Source organism: Giraffa tippelskirchi, chromosome 11 (assembly GCF_054371585.1).
Source record: "Giraffa tippelskirchi isolate mGirTip1 chromosome 11, T2T-mGirTip1v1.2.pri, whole genome shotgun sequence".
NCBI classification, from domain to species: domain Eukaryota; kingdom Metazoa; phylum Chordata; class Mammalia; order Artiodactyla; family Giraffidae; genus Giraffa; species Giraffa tippelskirchi.
Window position 1 is genome coordinate 11,126,233 of NC_137285.1, and position 19,135 is coordinate 11,145,367.

Here is a 19,135-nt window from a genome sequence, read left to right on the forward strand (position 1 = left end):
ACTTAACTTCCCTGAGCCTCAGTTTCCTCATCTCTAAAATGAGAATAACACAAAGACCTACCTCATAGAGTTGTGAGGATTAAGTAAACTGATAGATAGAAAACCTTAGCACGTGGCCTCTGCCCATCACCTGCTGCCCCTGGGCCTGTGTCTACACCTTGAAATGGAGGCCGGGTGGTGCTTGGGGCAAAACACTCAAATGATGTCGCCTTCTGCGTTCCAAACTTCCTTCTCTCTTTGCCACTCCAAGTGAGAGTGATTATTACATAATATATATGTAACAACCCCAATCGCTACAACATATTGACTGCTTGCTAATGCACGAATTACTGTGAGATGTGCTCAGATCCTCAGTCATGTCCAACTCTTTGTGACTCCATGGACTGTAGCCCACCAGGCCCCTCTGTCCATGGGATTTCCCAGGCAAGAATACTGGAGTGGGTTGCAATTTCCTTCTCCAGGGGATCTTCCCTATCCAGGGATCAAACCTGTGTCTCCTGCATCTCCTGCTTTGGCAGGTGGATTCTTTACCATTGAGCCACCTGTGCATATATTAGAAAAAAATTTTTAAATATAGCTACTACTTTTTGAGCACCTTCAGGTCGTAAAATTCCCCTTTTTGGGGATGAGGAAACTAAGGCTCAGAGACAAGTCACTTGCTCCATGACACACAGCTGAGATTCAAACCCAGGCTGCCTGGCTTCAGAGCCCACACCAGCGAGCGCTCTCAGTGAGGTCTGTTTTGCCTCCATTTGAATCAGCCCGTGGGTCTTGTTATAAGACATAGATTCCAAGGCCCCATCACAGGGCGAATAGATCCTAGCTGGGGCCCAGGAATCTGCATTTTTGCAAACTTCCTTGGGTGGCTTTGACAAAGGCGACATTCTGAGATCTGGGGAACAGCACGATGTGCCATACCCCACCCCCACCGTCCAAGGGAAGTGATAGTCCCCGCCTTGCAGAGCAGTGGGTGATTCTGGTGCAAAGCTTGACAAGCACCTGGTTTGTTGGTGCTCATCACTCGCAGTAACACTGCAGCAGTTGTCACTGCTAGAGTTCCAACACAGCGACTCAGCTGCCTCTTTCTTACCCTCTCCCCATCTCCCCTGCAGAGGTGGCTCCCAGTGACCCCGACTATACAGGGGCCGCCGCCCCACCCCGGGAGGAGAGAACCGGGGGAGTCGGAGGCTACTCGGCAGCTGGAACCAGGGAGGACCGAGCGGGCCACCCGCCGGGCCCCTATCCCCAAACCTCTGCGGCTGCTCCACAGCCAGCAGTGGCCCCGGCCCGTCAGCCCCCACCCCCGGAGGAGGACGAGGAGGAAGCCAACAGCTACGATTCAGATGAAGCAAGTAGGTGACTCGTAACAGAGGGGTGGCTGAAAAAGTCGCTTCAGTGGTCACCCCTTGGGAAACAGGAATGAGCCTGGGAACGGCTCTGTATACCCCAGCCCCCCATAAACATGTTAGCCAAGTTATAAAAATACAAATTGGTGTTACTAAGTTCACAAAATGACATCAGCTTTCTGAAGTATAGGTGTTATATGGTTTTTCATCATTGTAAAACACACATAACATCAATGTTACCTTTTACATCATTTTTTATGAGTACAATTCAACTACCTTCACAGTGTTCTACTGGGTGATTTCATAGAATTATCATATGACCCAGCAGTTCCACTCCTAGGTGGATACAAAGAGGTGTGTGTTTTAATAGTTTCCCAAACTCTTCAGTGTGTCTTCTAAAAGTCATTTTTTTAACCATGATTTAAAATTTTCTGGTATTTCCTCTTGCATCTATCCACTCGATGATTTATAAAGTGTCGACTCTGTGCTTCTCTCACTCAGGGCCTGAGTCCCAAGGGGACACACACAACACACACACACACACACACCAGCGGCACTTCTGGGTGTGGCTGGGCCCTGCAGGGGAGAGCTGGGGTGGCCTTTGTGAGCTAGAAGGAAGCACAGATGGGTCGTGCCTGGACTTGATTCATGTTGTGGGGTTGGAGGGACATTCCAAGAGCTGCTGGTCAGATGGGGAGACTGGACCTGCTCCGAAGAAATGGACCAATGGCTGTAATCGGTGGAAAGGCTTTGGCCCTTCATGTTATCTCTCCTCATTGTAAAAAGGGGAGTGAATACTGCCTCCCATGTGGGGCTGAGGGGAGGGTAAACTGAGCTACCTCCTGAGAAAGGGCATCGAAAACCAGAAATCATTTTATATAGTACAAAACACACACAAAACATTTTAGATAGTACAAAGTACAAGTACAGGGTAAACTGAGCTACCTCCTGAGAAAGGGCATCAAAAACCAAAAATCATTTTATATAGTACAAAACACACATGAGGAATTATTATTATGCAACATGAGCATCAGAAGTAATAATAGTAATAGTCAACACTTGCTGAGCACTTATTTTGTGCCAGGCACTTTTCTAAGTGTGTTACGTGCATGTGCTCACTTGAACCATCCCAGTGAGTGTAGGAATAGTCACTTTTCTTATTCTGATTTCACAGATAGGAAGATGGAGTCTCAGAGAGGTTCAGGGCCTTGTCCTAGTTCACATGGTCAATGAGTGGAGGGGCTGACTGACAGTCTCAGTGCTGCAGCAGATCGAAGGCCAGACCTGGAGGAAATATCTCCCCCAGGGATCATGGGGCTGCAGGCTCGGGGGAAAGGAGCCTGAGCTGTCGGCCACAGGCTGCTTCTGCTCTGGAAAGGCACCATGTCTATCCTACCTTTTGGCTTTCTGAATCCTGGTCCCTCTGCCCAGAGCAGTGATCACTGCTCCTTCCATCCACCTGAAGTGTCTCTTCGCTGACCTGCCAAGCCTAGAATATCCCTCCCAGCCGATATATATCCCTAATAGGAGCTGTCCTCGATGATTTATAACAAGCTTGTCTCTGTATTTGGCTCCCTCCCTCCCTCATCTCTGTATTGACAAGTATTTATTGAGCACCAACTAGGTGCCCCTAAACTATTATAAGTGCTAGGGATACTATGGCCAAAAAAAAAAAAAACCATGAAAGACAAGATGGCTGATCTAATGGAACTAGCATTCTAGTGGAAAGATACATAATGTACCAATGAGTTGATTTCAAATAGAGATAGAGCACGGTAAAGGAAATAAAATAGGGTGAATGACCAAGAAGGGAGCTGCTTTAGGTGGAGCAATCAGAGAGGGCTTCTCTAAAGAGGTGGCATTTAATTTAAACTGAGAAGTGGATAATGAGAAGTCACCAGCCACATGAGGATCTAGAGGAAGTGCATTCTAGACACAGGCAACAGCAAACGCTAAGACTCATTTATTCCTTCAGCAAGTAAGTGAGTACCAACTGTGTGCCCTGCACTGTGCCCAGTGCGGACATACCAGTGAACAAGACAGTCACAGCCTTACCCTCATGGGGTTCTCAACCTAGCGGATAGAAGTCATTAACTAGACAATTGCACAAATGATTAACTGATCATAGGTGTGCCGAGGGCTCCAAGGAAGAGGAGGGTCTATGAGGATGAGGAGTCCAGATAAGTCTTCCTCTCCCCTGTATGCTCAATGCCTATCCCAGACTGGGCACATGGTAAGTGCTTAGGAAATGTTTGTTGAATGACTGAATGGGTGTCTTCTTGGTACCTGCCTCTGTCCTCTTCAGCCACCCTGGGTGCCCTGGAGTTCAGCCTTCTCTATGACCAGGACAACAGCTCCCTGCACTGCACCATCATAAAGGCCAAGGTGGGTGAGGAAGCCAAGCTGGTGACCGCTCAGTATGCTCTGGCATTTCAAGGGGACTTGGGGATGGCATGGGTTATTAGGCCTATCTCCTCTCATGGCCTTGTCTATCTGTAACAGTGACAGTAATGAGAAAAGTGCAGGAATTGGCCATGGCTAATTCCTTTAGGGGAGGACTTCCTGTGGGGATGGCCCGGGAGGGGTTTCACTCAACTGTATCTGCCTCCTGGAATGAAGGCAACCAAGCTTCAAAGGCAGAGCTGAGACCTGCCCCATCCACAGCCTCTGGAGGGCACCGCAGAGGTGTCACCCAGGAGGCAGTGACAGCCGATCTTGACAGCTTACATGTCACTGAACAGCTCCTTCTACAGATGTGGCTGTCAAGCTGGAGTAGCAGAGAGTCAGGAGCCTATTGTTGCAGATCAGGTGCGCTAAGTTACCTCAATAGTGTCTGACTCTTTGCAGCCCTATGGACGATAGCCTGCCAGGCTCCTCTGTCCATGGGATTTCCCAGGCAAGAATATTGGAGTAGGTTCCCATTTCCTACTCCAGGGGATCTTCCTGACCCAGAGATTGAACCCACATCTCCTGTGGCTCCTGCATTGGCAGGCAGATACTTTACCGCTGAGCCACCTGGGAAGCCCTGTTGTTGCAGATACAAGGACAGTCATCTGGTCTTCTGAGGGGGCGGGAAGGGCAGACCAGGTTGGGAGAGCATCTCTAAGCTGCAGGTTCCAGGGGTAGTGAGCTGACTCCACTCTAGCCCCGGAGGAAGCCTGGATGATGCCAGTGCCCACCTCAGGAAGTATTAAAAACTAACCAGGATCTCCCCTGCCCCAGGTCTGGTCTGTAGAGAACAAGCAAGGCTCAGGAACCAGACTTCCTGGGTTCTAACACCAGCTCTACTGCTCCTAGCTGTGGGACTTGGGGGAAGTTACTTAACCTCTCTGCCTTGGGAATAATAGTAGAGCCTCTCCCATAAGGGCGATGGTGAGTATTACAAGGAGGGTAGCTGGGTATCCCAGTTTGCACAGATGGTCCCCAGTTATGCCTGTTGCCTTGCTAAAATAATTAAGAACTCTCCTTCCCACTCACAAAATGTCCCAGTTTGGATGATCAGTGATGTGTGAAATGCTAAACACAACTTCTAGATCAACACACCCAGGTCATTTCTTCAGCATGTGTTTAGATGCATTTACACCCCATCCCCAATAACACAGTGAGGTAAGGCCCTATATTATCTGTTTAATTTTCACAGGAACTTCTGAGGAAGAGATTATTATTAGCCCCATTGTACAGATGGGAAAACTGAGGCTTAGAAAGTTAAAGCCTGAGGCCACTCAACTGGTAAGGGATAGAGCTGGATTTGAATCCAGATGTAATGGCCTCCAGCTTCAGAAATGGGAGAAAGCCACACCATTACAGCCCCCTTGAGACAGGGGCTTAATGACTTAGGGGCTAGGTTGGTAATAGAGACAAGAAAAGCATGTGGAAAGTGTTAGGGAATGGTAGTAACTTTGGTAAACTGGTATGTTTACCAAACAAACATGTTCCAGTTTCAATTTGAAAACCACGACATCTGCTAATTTGCAAACTCAAAATCCAAGCAGACATTCCAGAAATGTTTATTAAATAGCTACTGTGTACCAGGAACTACGCTAATGCTGGAGAATGTTAGAATGAGCGAGAATAGGCTGTGCTCTTATGAACTTTGTTCTAGAAATGGATAAGAAACCATCACCATTGCATCTCCTGAGTATTATTCAGGCTTCCCTGTTGACTCAGCAGTAAAAAATCCACCTGCAATGCAGGAGACACAGGAAACCCAGGTTCCATCCCTGGGTCAGGAAGATCCCCTGGAGAAGGAAATGACAACCCACTCAAGAATTCTTGCTGGGAAATCCCATAGACAGACAGAGGAGTCTGGTGGGCTACAGTCCATGGGGTTGCAAAATATTGGACATAACTGAGCGGCTGAGCACTCCTGCACACACGAATATTATTCACCCTCTGGGGCTTTCTACAGATTATTTTGTCCCATTTAATCTTCATAACAAACCTGTGAGGAACGTTCCGTCATCATTCCCATTCTGTAGATGGGGAAATTGAGACACAGGGAAATTAAGGGACTTGCTCAGGTCACAGAGCCAGGAAGAAGTGGAGCTGGGATTTGAACCAATGTTGTCCAGCTCAAAAACCTGTGCTCTTACCCACTAGACTACCAGGCCAGATTTACCCCTTGCACCCTACTTTGTGGCCTCCTGTTCCCATATAGTACTAACAAATATTGATCATACTTAACTTATGCCAGGACCAGAGCTCAACCTTCACAGATGAGAGCTCCTTTACTCCTCCAAGAATCCCATGAATCATGGGCTGTGATCAGCCCATTGAACAGATGGGGAAACTGAAGTTCCCAGAGAACACAGGACACAACCCGTGGGACTGGAGATTAGTGCTCTAAAAGGAGACTGTGGGAGCCCAGAGATAAGACACCTGCCCAGCCAGGGCCTAGGGAGTGGACAAAGTGTATCTGAGCCCCAGGAATTTTGGAATTGCTCATACTAACAAGCCCAGCTTAACTCCTACCCCAGACAGACTCCTCTCCCTATGGTTGATTTGAGCCCCATATCAGCTCTGAGAGGGACCAAGCAGAGACTGTGATCTCCATCACATGGATGGAGAAACTGAGGTCTCAGAAGTGAGTGAAGAGGCCAGGGCCAGAATGCAAGCCTCCTCTCCCTAGCCTTTCCTCCTCTCCCACCCATTCTGGGACATGTCCTTCCATCTAAGCAATAACAATCCAACCTTGATGGAGCACTTGCAGTGTGCCAGGCACTGTGCCAAACACTTTACAAGTGGGAATTCATTTCGATCTCACCAGCCCAAGACACATCCCATTTGACAGGCAAGGAAAATGAGACTCAGAGAGGTTAAGACACTTGCCTAAGGTCACACAGCCAGTAAGTGACATGACCAGGCTTTAAACCTCATCTGCCTGATTCCAGTGCTCATTCTGAGATGCTGTATTTCCTTTCTCTTTCTTCAGAGGAGGAAGCACACAGGGTGGACCAATAACTGCATATTGCCTTCAATAGCTGAGTGCCCAAGACCTCCCCAGGCCCTCACACCGTTGCCTTCTTTTCTTACAGGGACTGAAGCCCATGGATTCGAATGGCTTGGCCGATCCCTATGTTAAGCTGCACCTCCTGCCGGGAGCCAGCAAGGTACCATATGGCCTGGGCCTCTCGGCAAGCTGGGCACATGGGCTCTGGAAAGCACCCAAGGTTCCCAGCTTAGAGCCTAAAATAGCCCTATCTGCCCCCAAACCCCTCTTCCCTGATTGGCAAAGTCCTTGCACGGGGTAAGGCATGGGCCAGAGCCATCCTCCTTCAAGAGGCAGGGGCTCTGCTCATTTCTCCAACTCAGAAACCGAGGATCCAATAGAGAAACAGATGCCCTCATTATGCCCTGACCTGCTCAACCACCTTCAGTGGCTCCCCAGTGCTGACCACGGTCCACCTCCCCCACCCATTTTGTGCCTCAGCCAAACATCTCTCAACAAGGATGAAAAACTCTCTCCAGATAACTTGAGAAAATATTCTATCATTAAGAGAAAATGAGCCCCCATCCCTCCTACCTTTCTCTCCCATTCCACCTCACCTGCTGATCATTATTTTGCTCTGAGGAGGAAAAGTGGGATTAATTCTCCTTTCTTTGGATTGACTCCCTCAGAACACAAGGCTGGAAATGAAAGTGTGCCTTGAGTTTTATTTTTTGCTTTGTGTTATTTGACATGAATGTCCTAAAAACAAAGCTGACTATATACTATACATGTGATCTTAGAAAAACACCTTTTTAAAAATTTCTGTAAGTATCCAGTGCCCCATAAGACAAAAAAGGATACACATACATGTGTGCAGGCATACACACACACACACCCCCACACACTTTATCTCACTCTTTTTTTGTTTAGATCAAGAAAAGACTGTCCCATCGCTTCTCGGCCTTTAGGCTAAGATCAAGTGAAGAAAAGACAGTCCCATCTGGCCATGGCCAAACTAGTTGGCCACTACTCCTTCTAATCTGAGTAACATTTGCTTCTGCTTGACACTCTCTCCTTTGTCCACTCCTAAATCCAAACCTGCTTTGCTAAAGAATTCAATCAGTCATTTACATGTTAGTATGAATTAGATTTGTCACCAGGTGCATTTCTAGCCTTCACTCTTAGAGTAAAATGAAAAACTTTGTCCCCTCCAAGGAATTTCCAACATAGAGGATGCTATTTGGGGACATAGAATCGTCCCAGTATCCCCAGAAATTATGTATTCACTGCCTAGGAGTGAGTGACTCTCATTTCTGCCTCCCTGTCCTGGAAATAATCATTTTTCTCAAAGAAAGAAATCGTAGCTTTCTAGTCTTTATGAAAAGGTCAGTGAGAGGGCCCAGTGCCTGGAGGGAGGGGGTAGCCCACTGTCCAGTGTTGGTGATGCACCCTAGAGCCTGACCCCGACTCCCCCGAGAACATGCACTTGGGAGAACAGAGCCCGTGGACACTCCTAAGGGGAGTGGACTCCTAAGTCACCCAGCCACACCCAAGGGTTGTGGCTGCAGGGCTGGCTCCCCACTGAGGCAGGTGTCTGTCTGTCCATCTCTCTGGGTTCTAGTCCAACAAGCTTCGTACAAAAACCCTGCGGAACACCAGAAACCCCATCTGGAACGAAACTCTGGTCTACCATGGCATCACAGACGACGACATGCAAAGGAAGACCCTCAGGTGCCTGCTGGGTGGGAGGGCAGAGACAGGGCCAAGGCTGGGCAGACAAGCACGCACAGTCCCCACGAGCTATGCCTTAAAACATCTCAGGGTAGTTTTACTTCTAAAAGATGTTATCTATTTCAGGTAGACATTTTTGAAAGTACAGATAAGTGAAACTGTTAACATCTTGATGTCTAGACATCTCGGTTTAGCGTGTGTATTTGTGTGTGTGTGTGCAAAAGTAGTTTTTTAAAACAAAGTTTTTTTTAAATGTTTATAAGAATGGACCATCCTATTGAGTAATCAGCCAGCTTCACTTAACAACATACTGATGCCATTTCATATTCTTCTGTAATGTATTAAAATGCATTAATGAGGAGGGCATGGCAACCCACTCTAGTATTCTTGCCTGGAAAATCCCATGGACAGAGGAGCCTGGCAGGCTGCAGTCCATGGGGCTGCACAGAGTTGGACATGACTGAAGCGACTTAGCACACAATAAATGAGTATATTCTTCTCGTGAAGAATTACTGAGAAAATAAAGCTGCCTTTAAATGTTCGTCGCTTCCCCAGCCTGGGGGTCTCTTCTCCTTCTGTGAGTGTGTGTATATTCATTATATACATACATGGTGGTGGTGGTTTAGTCTCCTGCATTGGCAGATGGGTTCTTTACCTAGCACCACTTGGGAAGCCCCATATACATACATATAGTGTACATAAATATACAGACACCGTCATTTACAGTACAAGAAATATCTTGTCGAATATATCTGGAACTTGCCTTTTTCCTTAACAATATATCTTAGCGTTGTGGCCATGAGAAGACATTTAGATCCACCTAATTTTTTTCAGGATGTTTGTTTTACTTTTTAATTAGAGTATGTTTGCTTTGCAGTGTTGTGTTGGTGAATCAGCTTGAGTCTCCCTCCCACTCTACCATCCCAGCCCTCTAGGTCATCACAGAGCACCAAGCTGAGTTCCCTGTGCTGGACAGCAGCTTCCCACTAGCTATTTATTTTACACATTAGATCTACCTACATTTTTAACTGCTTCGGAGTATGCCACGGCATAGATTTATTACATATTTTTAAACGCTTTTTATTAAATATCATGAATATATATACAGGCTTCCCTGGTGGTTCAGATGGTAAAGAATCCACCTGCAATGCGGGAGACCTGGGTTTGATCTCTGAGTTGGGAAGATCCCCTGGAGGAGGGAATGCCACCCACTCCAGTATTCTTACCTGGAGAATTCCATGGACAGAGGAGCCTGGCGGGCTATAGTCCATGGGGTTGCAAAGCGTCGGACGTGACGGAGCGAGTAACACTTTTACAGAGTATTAAAAAAACCAAATACCCATGAGTGCAATACTCTGTCTTTCAAAAACCTTAATATTTTGTTGTATTTGCTTCTGCTCTTTTTTTGTAAAGAATTAAGCGCTACTGATGCAAGTTGAAGCTCCTCTTGTATACTCCATTCCCCACCCCTTTTCTTCTTCCTTCCCCAGGGCTAACCACTATTCTGAATTCTATGGGTATCATTCCCAAGCATATCCTATGCTTCAGCTGCATAATTATGTGTCTATAAACAGTATATGGTATTGTTTGGCATATCTTAAAATTTTATGTGATTGTTTACTAGTTTATTTATCCAGTTCCCTGTGGACAGACATTTAGACAGCTTCCAGCTTTTCTCTATTATCAACAAATTTTCAGTGAGCATCCTTCATGCTTCCTTGTGTTCATATGAGTATTTCCTTAGGCTAGAAATCAAGGAGGAATATTTTCTGGATCACAGGATATGGGGTGTGGGTCTTTTTAATTTTACAAGACATACAAACTGCTCTTCAAAGGGGCTGTTCCAAGTACATTCCTGTCAGCTACAAAATTATCTTAAGCACACATTTTTATAGCAGTGTAACATCCATTGAGAAAAGTGCACATGGGAAAAGTGTACAGATAGATGAATTTTCACAAAGTGAACACCCTGAGTTAAGAAAACAGAACAGCCCTGGACCACGGAAGCCCTCCCCTGGTGCCCCCTTTCAGTAAGGACCTTTCCCCGCAGGGGGTTCACCACCCTCATTGCTAACAGGACATGCTAACTTAGTCTAGTTCTGTACTTGATACAATTAAATCAAACCACATCATTCTTTTATGTCTATCTTCTTTCATTCAATAGTCTATTTGTGATAGTCACCCGAGTTGTGTGTAGTTGTAAGTTGTTCTTTCTCATTGCTGTTTAGTATTCCATTGTGTGGATATAACATGGTTTCATTTATTCATTCTACTGTTAATGGGCATTTGGTTGATTTTCTGTTTGGGGCTATTACAAATAGTGCTGCTGGGAACATTGTAGTAGCTGTTTCTTGCATGCATTTCTGTCGTATATACACCTGGGAGTGTAATGACTGAACCGCAGTATATGTATATGTTTAGCTCTAGTAGCGGAGAAGGCAATGGCACCCCACTCCAGTACTCTTGCCTGGAAACTCCCATGGACGGAGAAGCCTGGTAGGCTGCAGTCCATGGGGTCGCTAAGAGTCAGACACTACTGAGCGACTTCACTTTTACTTTTCCCTTTCATGCACTGGAGAAGGAAATGGCAACCCACTCCCGTATTCTTGCCTGGAGAATCCCAGGGACGGCGGAGCCCGGTGGGCTGCCATCTATGGGGTCGCACAGAGTCGGACACGACTGAAGCGACTTAGCAGCAGCAGCAGCAGCAGCAGCAGCTCTAGTAGAAACTGCCAGTTTTCCAAAACTGTTTTAGCAAAAACTGTTTTTACACTCCAACAAGCAATGTCTGGGAGTTCCAGCCACGTCCTCATCAACACTTTTCCATTTTGGCCATTCTGGTGAGTGTGTAGGGGTGTCACATTGTGGTTTTTGCATTTCCTTGGTGAGTAATTACAACATTATTTTCAATGTGTACTGTTAATGTTTCCAGGATTATTTCATAATTTTCTTAAGATGTCTCCCCATTACAGAATACTTATGTTATTTCTGCTTTTTCACAATTACAAACAAAACTATAGGAAGGATCTTTAGTTACATATTTTTGCACTTACGTCTTCAAGGTAAATTCCTACAAGTGACATTGCTAGGTCAAATATGATGACTATTCCTAAGTCTTTGGAGACACATTGTCCTGTAGAAAGGATGGTGTTGTTCACACCCCTACTGGCCGAATGGTGTGTACACATGGGCTCAGAAGGAGGGTGTTCTGACCCTGTAGAACTATGAACCTTGTTCAGCAATTTTATTTTTTTATTGGAGTATACTCATTCAACAAATGTTGATGGCCAAGAAGCAAGGTGCTGTTAGTTCCTATCTGCCTCCCATGCCTTGGTGAGGGGGAAATTCCTTCCTTCCTCTTAGTATGTCAGGAAGAATTATCATGCCTCAACTGGTCCTTTGGGCCTCCTGAAGTACCTTTCTCATGACCAGCCATTTTTGTGTCTCTAGCATACTTAATGCTGTACAGAATGAATAGCAAAAGACAATACAGTGTTCTGGGATTCAGGAGCTTCAAATTCTGGTTCTGCCCCTTGTGTGGTATTTAGTTGCTCAGTTGTGTCTGACTCTTTGCGACCCCATGGACTGTAGCCTGCCAGACTCTTCCATCCCTGGGATTTTCCAGGCAAGAATACTGGAATGAGTTGCCATCTCTGCCCCTTACTAGGGAAAAATTATTCAACCTTTCTGGGCCCCAGTTTCCTCTCCAAAGTAGGAAACTCACAGGTTTGGGAGAAGAGAAAGAATTAAATGAGAAGAGGTCCTAGCCTAACTTTGCAAAACATGCTGCTGAAATGGCCATAAAGCAGATGAAAAGGGGGCTGAGCTTCGTTACTCATTGGGGAAATGTAAATTAATACTACAAGGAGATAAATACTATGGTCTACTAAGAAATGTAAAAGTTAAAACTGACAAAATCAAAATTAGAATGAAGAACAACCAGGACCTGCATAAACTACTGGTAGGAATATAATTGGAGAAATCACTTTGGAAAACTGTTTAGACATTTCTACTGAGGTTAAATTTGTGTGTTTAACTTCAGGAGAAGCTTGGCTCAGGAATACCCAATAGAAACACACCCATGTGCATACAAAAAGACATGAATGTAAATATTTCCTTGCAGCTTCATTAATAACAACTAGAAATAGCTCAAAACCAAATGCCCATATGTAGCAACATTATTAGAGTATATTTACATGATGGAATACTATACAACCAAAACAAGGACAAATTACTATAGACATGGATGAATCTCACAGACATAATGTTGAACAAAGAAGCCAAATATAAAAGAATCTATACATCTGATTTTATTTATATGCAGGTCAAAAACAAGATACTGAATCTTGCCAAGGGTACAAGATGGTTATCTTTGAGGAAGTTAGTGACTAGGAGGAATCATGAGGGTCTTCTGGGAGCTGGAATGTTCTACATCTTGATCTTTCTGAGTGGTGGTTACATGGGTGTATGCATATTCAAAAATCCAGCAAGCTAAAAATTTAAGTTTTGTGCATGTTACTGCTTGTTAAGTTATACTGCGATCAAGAAGAAATTAAAAATACCTGGCCTAGTGTTCAATAAATAGGAGATTGTATTATTCCTGTGCACATTATATATTCCCTACCATCATCAGTCACAGCTCTTGGTACACAGTAGGTGCTCAATATATACTCTTTTTTTTCCTCCCCATCCTTTTTATTGACCACAGGATCTCTGTCTGTGATGAGGACAAATTTGGCCATAATGAGTTTATTGGTGAGACCAGATTCTCCCTGAAGAAACTGAAGCCCAATCAGAGGAAAAACTTCAATATCTGTCTGGAGCGGGTGATACCAGTGAGTGCCTATGCCCTGAGCATTCAATGAGGGATAAGATGAGATAGATCTGTCGGGTGCCAGACAGGAGAGGGGCTGCAGCAGCTTTGGGGAGGAGGGTAAAGATTTCAGCTCCGAACATCAGGGTTGCCTCCTGGCTATGCCTTCTTCCAACCCTGGTTAGCATCACTTCTGAAGGGCAGTGTAGTGTGGCAGGGTGGTCTGCCTGAGTTCAAAGCCCTGCCATGTCCCTGCCCCCTGGCCTTCGCCAAGGGTCTGAACTATTCTGGGCCTCAGTTTTTCTTGTCTATAAAATGGGCATTGCAACAGCACCTGCCTCGTAGGAGGGTTGTGTGAAAGACATAACTAAAACAACCTTGCACATAATGGACACTCATAAATTAACTGTTGTTATTATAGAAAATAATGCTGTCTTACCCACCTGTCAGTCAAGAAGTTCATAAAGCATCGCAGATACACACAGAAGGCAGGATAGCATAGCGCTTAAGAGCATAGGCTCTGGAGCCAGACTGGGTTTGAGTCCCAGTTTCTGCCACTTAAGTAGAACTTGAATCACTTGACTTAACCCCCCTGTGCTTCAGTTTTCTTATCTGTAAAATGGGAAAATACGGTACCAACCTCATAGGGTCTTTTAAGGGTTGATTTGAGAGTACATGTAAAGCATTACAACAGTTATTGTGAGATGTGATACTCACCTTTTGAGAAAGGACGAGAACCACACTGAGGCTGTTCAGATGGGTTGCACCTCAGAATCAACTGGAGATTTTAAAACCAGAGCTTTACAGAATAGATTTAGTGGGAGATCTCCTTGGATATTTTGACTTAGCGAGGAAGGGTGAGACCTAGCAATCTGTATTTTTAGAGATAATCCAACCTACCCAGTTTTGTTTTTTTTTTTTTAACCTCTGAGCCACCTGGGGCCCAGAAAGAGGAGGGAGTTGCTAAGATATACCACGAGTCAGTAACTCTGCTCTCAGACACCAGCCATAGCCCAGTTTTCCTGCAATGGCCAGTGTGCCTACTCGCTGGGCAGTGAGCCAGTGCCCCCATGGAGTTGCCTGCAGCATCCTCCCACCAGATGGCCAGCCTCAGGAGGGACTCTCATGCGTGCCACACCATGTTCTATAGTACAGACAAAGCAACAAGGAAAACTTGACACCGGATGCCAGGTTCCAATAAATCGCTAGATGTGCCTGGGAGGAAGCCTTTCCTCTGGGTCTTTGCTGGTAACAGCTGGCTCTTCAGGCTTCGTCTCCCTCCCCTCACTCAGTGAGTCCAGTTGATCAGAACAGGACCAGGCCCCCATCTGGGTCTTCAGCTCCTGGGTCTGCCCATCTTGCTGTGATGGACACAGCCAGTCCCAGAGGCACAGAGGTGGCAGGACAGGCCTGCACTGGCCCCAGAACCCTGCTGATCTTTGCTCTTCACCCTCTCACCATTGACTCCCTTCATGTGTCCCACCAAGGACAGTGACCTCATAAACACTGTGCCCTCTCCTCTGGACCTCAGTTTCCTCATCTCTAAAGGGGAGAGGTTGGATTTAACCAGCACTTTTTACATTCTGTTCCCCAGAGGAGCCATAGGGGAAGAAGCATCTGGTGGACTATATCTCAAGACCCCCGTGCCACTTCAGCCAGAGAAGATGAAACCTTATCTGTTTTGTGGATCTGGTAGTCTGCCACTTACTGATTGGGGCAAGTGGTTTGACCACTCTGACCCTTGGTGTCATCATCTGTAAAATGGGGACATTAATGCAATCTACATCATAGGCTGTTGTGCATTAACATGGTCTCTCAAATGGTTAGCGTTTTATATATATATACATTAGCTGAAAGGGGGAGTGCTGGAGGGCTACTGAAGCTTGGAGGACCCCTCCTCACGGCTCTGGATGCTAGTGGAGGGGAGAAGGGGTCTCTGGCCTTTCTTGAGTAGGGCAATGAGCCCCATTGACAGTGCTATTTTTCTTTTCTATCTTTTCTATCTCCCTCCTCAAGATGAAGCGTGCCGGAACCACCGGGTCAGCCCGAGGCATGGCCCTCTATGAGGAGGAGGTGAGTGCTGAGTAAAATGGGAAAATATAGTTGAAGCCACAGTCGAGGTTTGGCATCTCCCTCTTCTCTCCCTCCCTGGCCCTTTTCCCATTCTTTCTCCCCAAACCACCCACCTGTTGGTTCATGATGAGAAGTGCCCTTGCCCGGGGCATTAGAACATGAGACCAGGAGCATGCTCTTCACAGCTGGTGGGGGAAGCCCCATCCTCTTGCCCCCAGGAGACACCCTCATGTTCCTTGGCCTTGTTTGCAGAAGCTCTTCTAGTAATTCTGCTGCACTAGGGCCATGCCACGCTCCCTCCTTGGGAAGGTAGGGCAGGTCCTTTAAGCTATGTGTCTGGCAGAGGCTCAAGTTGGGCTTCACAACCATGTCCTTGGTCCCAGGCACTACACTTTTGAGAAGACTGGTTGGATGGGGGGTTCTGAGCTCAGAGTTGGGCTGGGATCAGGGTCAGGCTCAGTTTATCATCAGAGTCAGACTTCGTCTGTGACTAAGTCAGAATAAAGCCACCAGCCCCCATGTGCCTAGGACTGGGCCTCTTGGATTTCAACATTTGCTCCTCCCTGGAGGTTGGAGGGGAGTGTCTGCTGTTCATGGTGCTCTTGTGCTGGCCCAAGTCCTCCTACTTTCCACAGACTGTCTCTTAATGATCACCATCCATGTTCCTGGACCCTGTCCCTCCTAGACCCACACACCCTCTTCTCCTACTGCAGCAGGTGGAGCGTATTGGTGACACAGAGGAACGTGGCAAGATCCTGGTGTCTCTCATGTACAGCACACAGCAGGGAGGCCTCATTGTGGGCATCATACGCTGTGTGCACCTGGCGGCCATGGACGCCAATGGCTACTCAGATCCATTCGTCAAGCTGTGAGTCAATGCTGGGGACTGTCCATGGGCCCCAGAGAGGGTCCTAGATCCTTGCAATGGGAGAACCAGAGAGCTTCCCCAAGATCATTTTACATTGAGGCCCAAAGAGGGCAAAGAACCTGCCCAAGGTCACACAGTGAGACAGATGCCCAGCTTAAGAGGTAATCAGTAGTGAAGCCCCAGACACCATCATCCAGGTTCTCAGTGATCCACTGAGAGAAAGTCCTGGCTAAGAGCACAGACTCCAGAGGCAACAGCTGGCTTGAGTCGCCAACTACGTGACTGGAGGCACATGTTTCAACTTCTCTGGTCCCTCAGTTTCCTTATATGTAAACGGGCGGCTGTACCATCTAGGGTTTGTTGAGGATTAAATGTGCGTAAGGTGCTTAGGTAACGTCTGGCACCAGGTAATGCTCTAATGCACACCGGGCATTATTAACATTGATTCACTTTCTGATCTGTTCATTAATTATTCTTCTGACACTAGTTGGCCATTTAGGGTCATCAGGAGGCTATTCCTATTCATTAAACTTCATTCATAATAGCCTCTTACGTCTCCTCTCAGCTGGCTGAAACCAGACATGGGAAAGAAAGCCAAACACAAGACTCAAATTAAGAAGAAAACCTTGAATCCTGAATTTAATGAGGTATGGCTGCCCCATTTTTTGTCATGCACTGTAATAGTTCCTATATGTGAAGGTGGAACAAATTCCCTGCTAGAAAGTTGTAAAGCACATTTAAAAAGAAAAAGCTTTCTTTCATAGATAATCTTGAATTATCTAAAGAAGAAGGAATGAGTTCCTCATCACTGGAGGGAATCAAGCCTAAGACAGAAGTCTATAGATTTGGAATGTCAAAGGAAAGATGCTGTGATTGGAGAGAGAATATCTTTACCAACTCTAATTGTGTATAATACTGATATTTGAGGAAATAAATAGAAACAGTTGTCCCCCTTACCACCCACCCCGTTGGCACTGCCCTCTCCCTCTCCCTCAATTCCCAGGTCCATCCAATGTATCCAGTCCTGCTAAAGCCACTCTCCAGATACCCATTTAAGGTGTTCCTTCTTCTGTATTCACACTGCGACTTGTCAGGGACCTAAATCCTGAACTCTTGGGCACTAGGTTACGGTACAGCCATGAAGCTGGTAGATGAAGCCATTAAAGTGGTGATTTAGAAAAAAAAGTTATTAATAAAGAATAAAGTGGTGATGCAGAAAAACTGCTAACGTGCAAAATTGGTTTTTACCATCTGTTATAAAATGGAAAAAGGAAATCACAGTATAGTATATTCATATTGTATTTCTATAATTTAATATTTGAATATTTCATATGATATAAAATTCAATTTAATATTCACATTGGTTTTTTAAGACATAACACCAATATGGTCACACATGGGGAATGTTGACCATGGTCATTCTTGGGCAGATAGATTACAAGTTTGATTTTGGGTTTTTGCAGGGGGCCAGGGTTGCTTCCATGTTTGTTTTAAAAGTGAACATGAAAAAAAATAAATAAAATTAAAAAAAATAATAAAAGTGAACATGAGTGAATTTTATGATTGAGCAGAAGAGTTATTGAAAAATCAGGTTATCTGAAAACATAAATACCTAAACCTCAACTACCTTTAATCTCTGAATGATGAAGAGGGAGGAAAACCACTTCAGAAGCTATCAGAATGGAAGGACTGAGTTCATGTGTATCTACCTTCAAGGAAATGTAACCAGAATTAGCCTTCTTAGAAAAACCCCACCAGTCTTCTCAACTTCAAGCAGAGTCATTGAGAAGAGAAACTTTGTTATACAGAGTGTCTGTTGAAAGGGGATTATCAGGCCTGGGGTAAAGACCCCCTTGATCCCAAATAACCAATACAAGGGCCTCCCCTTGGTCCATGCACCCCTGGGACTCAGCCTCTTAACTCCTGATGCTGAAGGCTCAGAGAACCCTGTCACTCACGTGCCTTCCTCTGCTGCATTTAGGAATTTTTCTATGACATCAAACACAGTGACCTGGCGAAAAAGTCACTGGACATCTCAGTCTGGGACTATGACATCGGCAAGTCCAATGATTACATCGGTGAGTGCTCCCAGCTCTCGGGCAAAACGCTATCCTCTGTCCTCCCAGAAGAGAGCCTTACCCAGGGATGCAGAGGTTTGAGGACCCTGCTTTACTCTGGCAATTACTTTGTCCAAATGCTAAGTCGGGACCCAGGGTCCTCATTTGGGTCCAGTTTGAGTTACAAAGCTGGGAAGATTGGATCATGATTGGTTATTTGCTGAACAAATCACCTCCAGTGGAATAAACAATTGCAGAAGAGAGGAGTGTGTGGCCTCTGCAGAAAATAGGGTGCAAAGGAAGTCTCCATAGTCTATTGGCAAGTCCAGGCTGAAGGTTCTACTGTTCCCAGTCCCCCTCCAAATAATGAGGAAGCACCATCATTACCTGTGGAGCAGGGAGGGAATTCCAGACAATGGATACAGCTTTGAGCAAAGAAGTGCAGGCGGGATTGAGCAGGGTGATGAAACTGACTCCTTGGAAAAGCATGATGACTCCCCAGAAGTAGTGAGAGAATTTCAGTGAGCAGAGGGGTGATTTTAAAAAGGTCTTTAAGGACTTTGCTGGTGGTCCAGAGATTAAGAATTCTCTGGATTCACCTCCCAATGCAGAGAATTTGGGTTTGATCCCTGCTCAGGGAGCTAGGATCCCACATGCCAGAAACATAAAACAGGAGCAATATTATAACATATTCAATAAAGACTTAAAAAAAAAATAAAGTCTTGAAAAATAGATAGTGTAGTTATGACTTGATGCCACAGTAGGGAGCGCAGGTTCTTAAGCGGGGAGTCTGTAGACAAAGAAAACCAGTGGTAATAA

The 19,135-nt window shown here is 45.7% G+C and overlaps 1 protein-coding gene and 2 long non-coding RNA genes across 30 annotated transcripts in view; 2 read left to right on the top strand and 1 right to left on the bottom strand.

Annotated features, from left to right (window-relative positions):
• RPH3A (rabphilin 3A) overlaps positions 1-19,135 on the top strand; it is a 295,693-nt gene that overhangs the window by 274,168 nt on the left and 2,390 nt on the right. For 21 of the 28 annotated variants that reach the window (XM_081546351.1, XM_081546349.1, XM_081546330.1 and 18 more), the window contains 9 exons: positions 1,113-1,352; positions 3,652-3,731; positions 6,881-6,955; positions 8,396-8,505; positions 13,214-13,340; positions 15,335-15,391; positions 16,105-16,259; positions 16,825-16,906; positions 18,241-18,337. In XM_081546351.1, the coding sequence (XP_081402477.1) occupies positions 1,113-1,352; positions 3,652-3,731; positions 6,881-6,955; positions 8,396-8,505; positions 13,214-13,340; positions 15,335-15,391; positions 16,105-16,259; positions 16,825-16,906; positions 18,241-18,337 (1,023 nt within the window). The remainder of the gene's footprint in view (positions 1-1,112; positions 1,353-3,651; positions 3,732-6,880; positions 6,956-8,395; positions 8,506-13,213; positions 13,341-15,334; positions 15,392-16,104; positions 16,260-16,824; positions 16,907-18,240; positions 18,338-19,135) is intronic. The other 7 variants (XM_081546343.1, XM_081546359.1, XM_081546357.1 and 4 more) reach the window with 2 other exon arrangements.
• Positions 9,733-12,413, top strand: LOC145527920 (uncharacterized). Its single transcript, XR_014069994.1, has 2 exons — positions 9,733-10,962; positions 12,131-12,413. It is a non-coding gene; the product is annotated as an uncharacterized LOC145527920 (long non-coding RNA).
• LOC145527919 (uncharacterized) lies at positions 12,793-14,797 on the bottom strand. The gene is made up of 3 exons (XR_014069993.1): positions 14,036-14,797; positions 13,762-13,930; positions 12,793-12,996 (listed from the first exon to the last, which is right to left on the bottom strand). It is a non-coding gene; the product is annotated as an uncharacterized LOC145527919 (long non-coding RNA).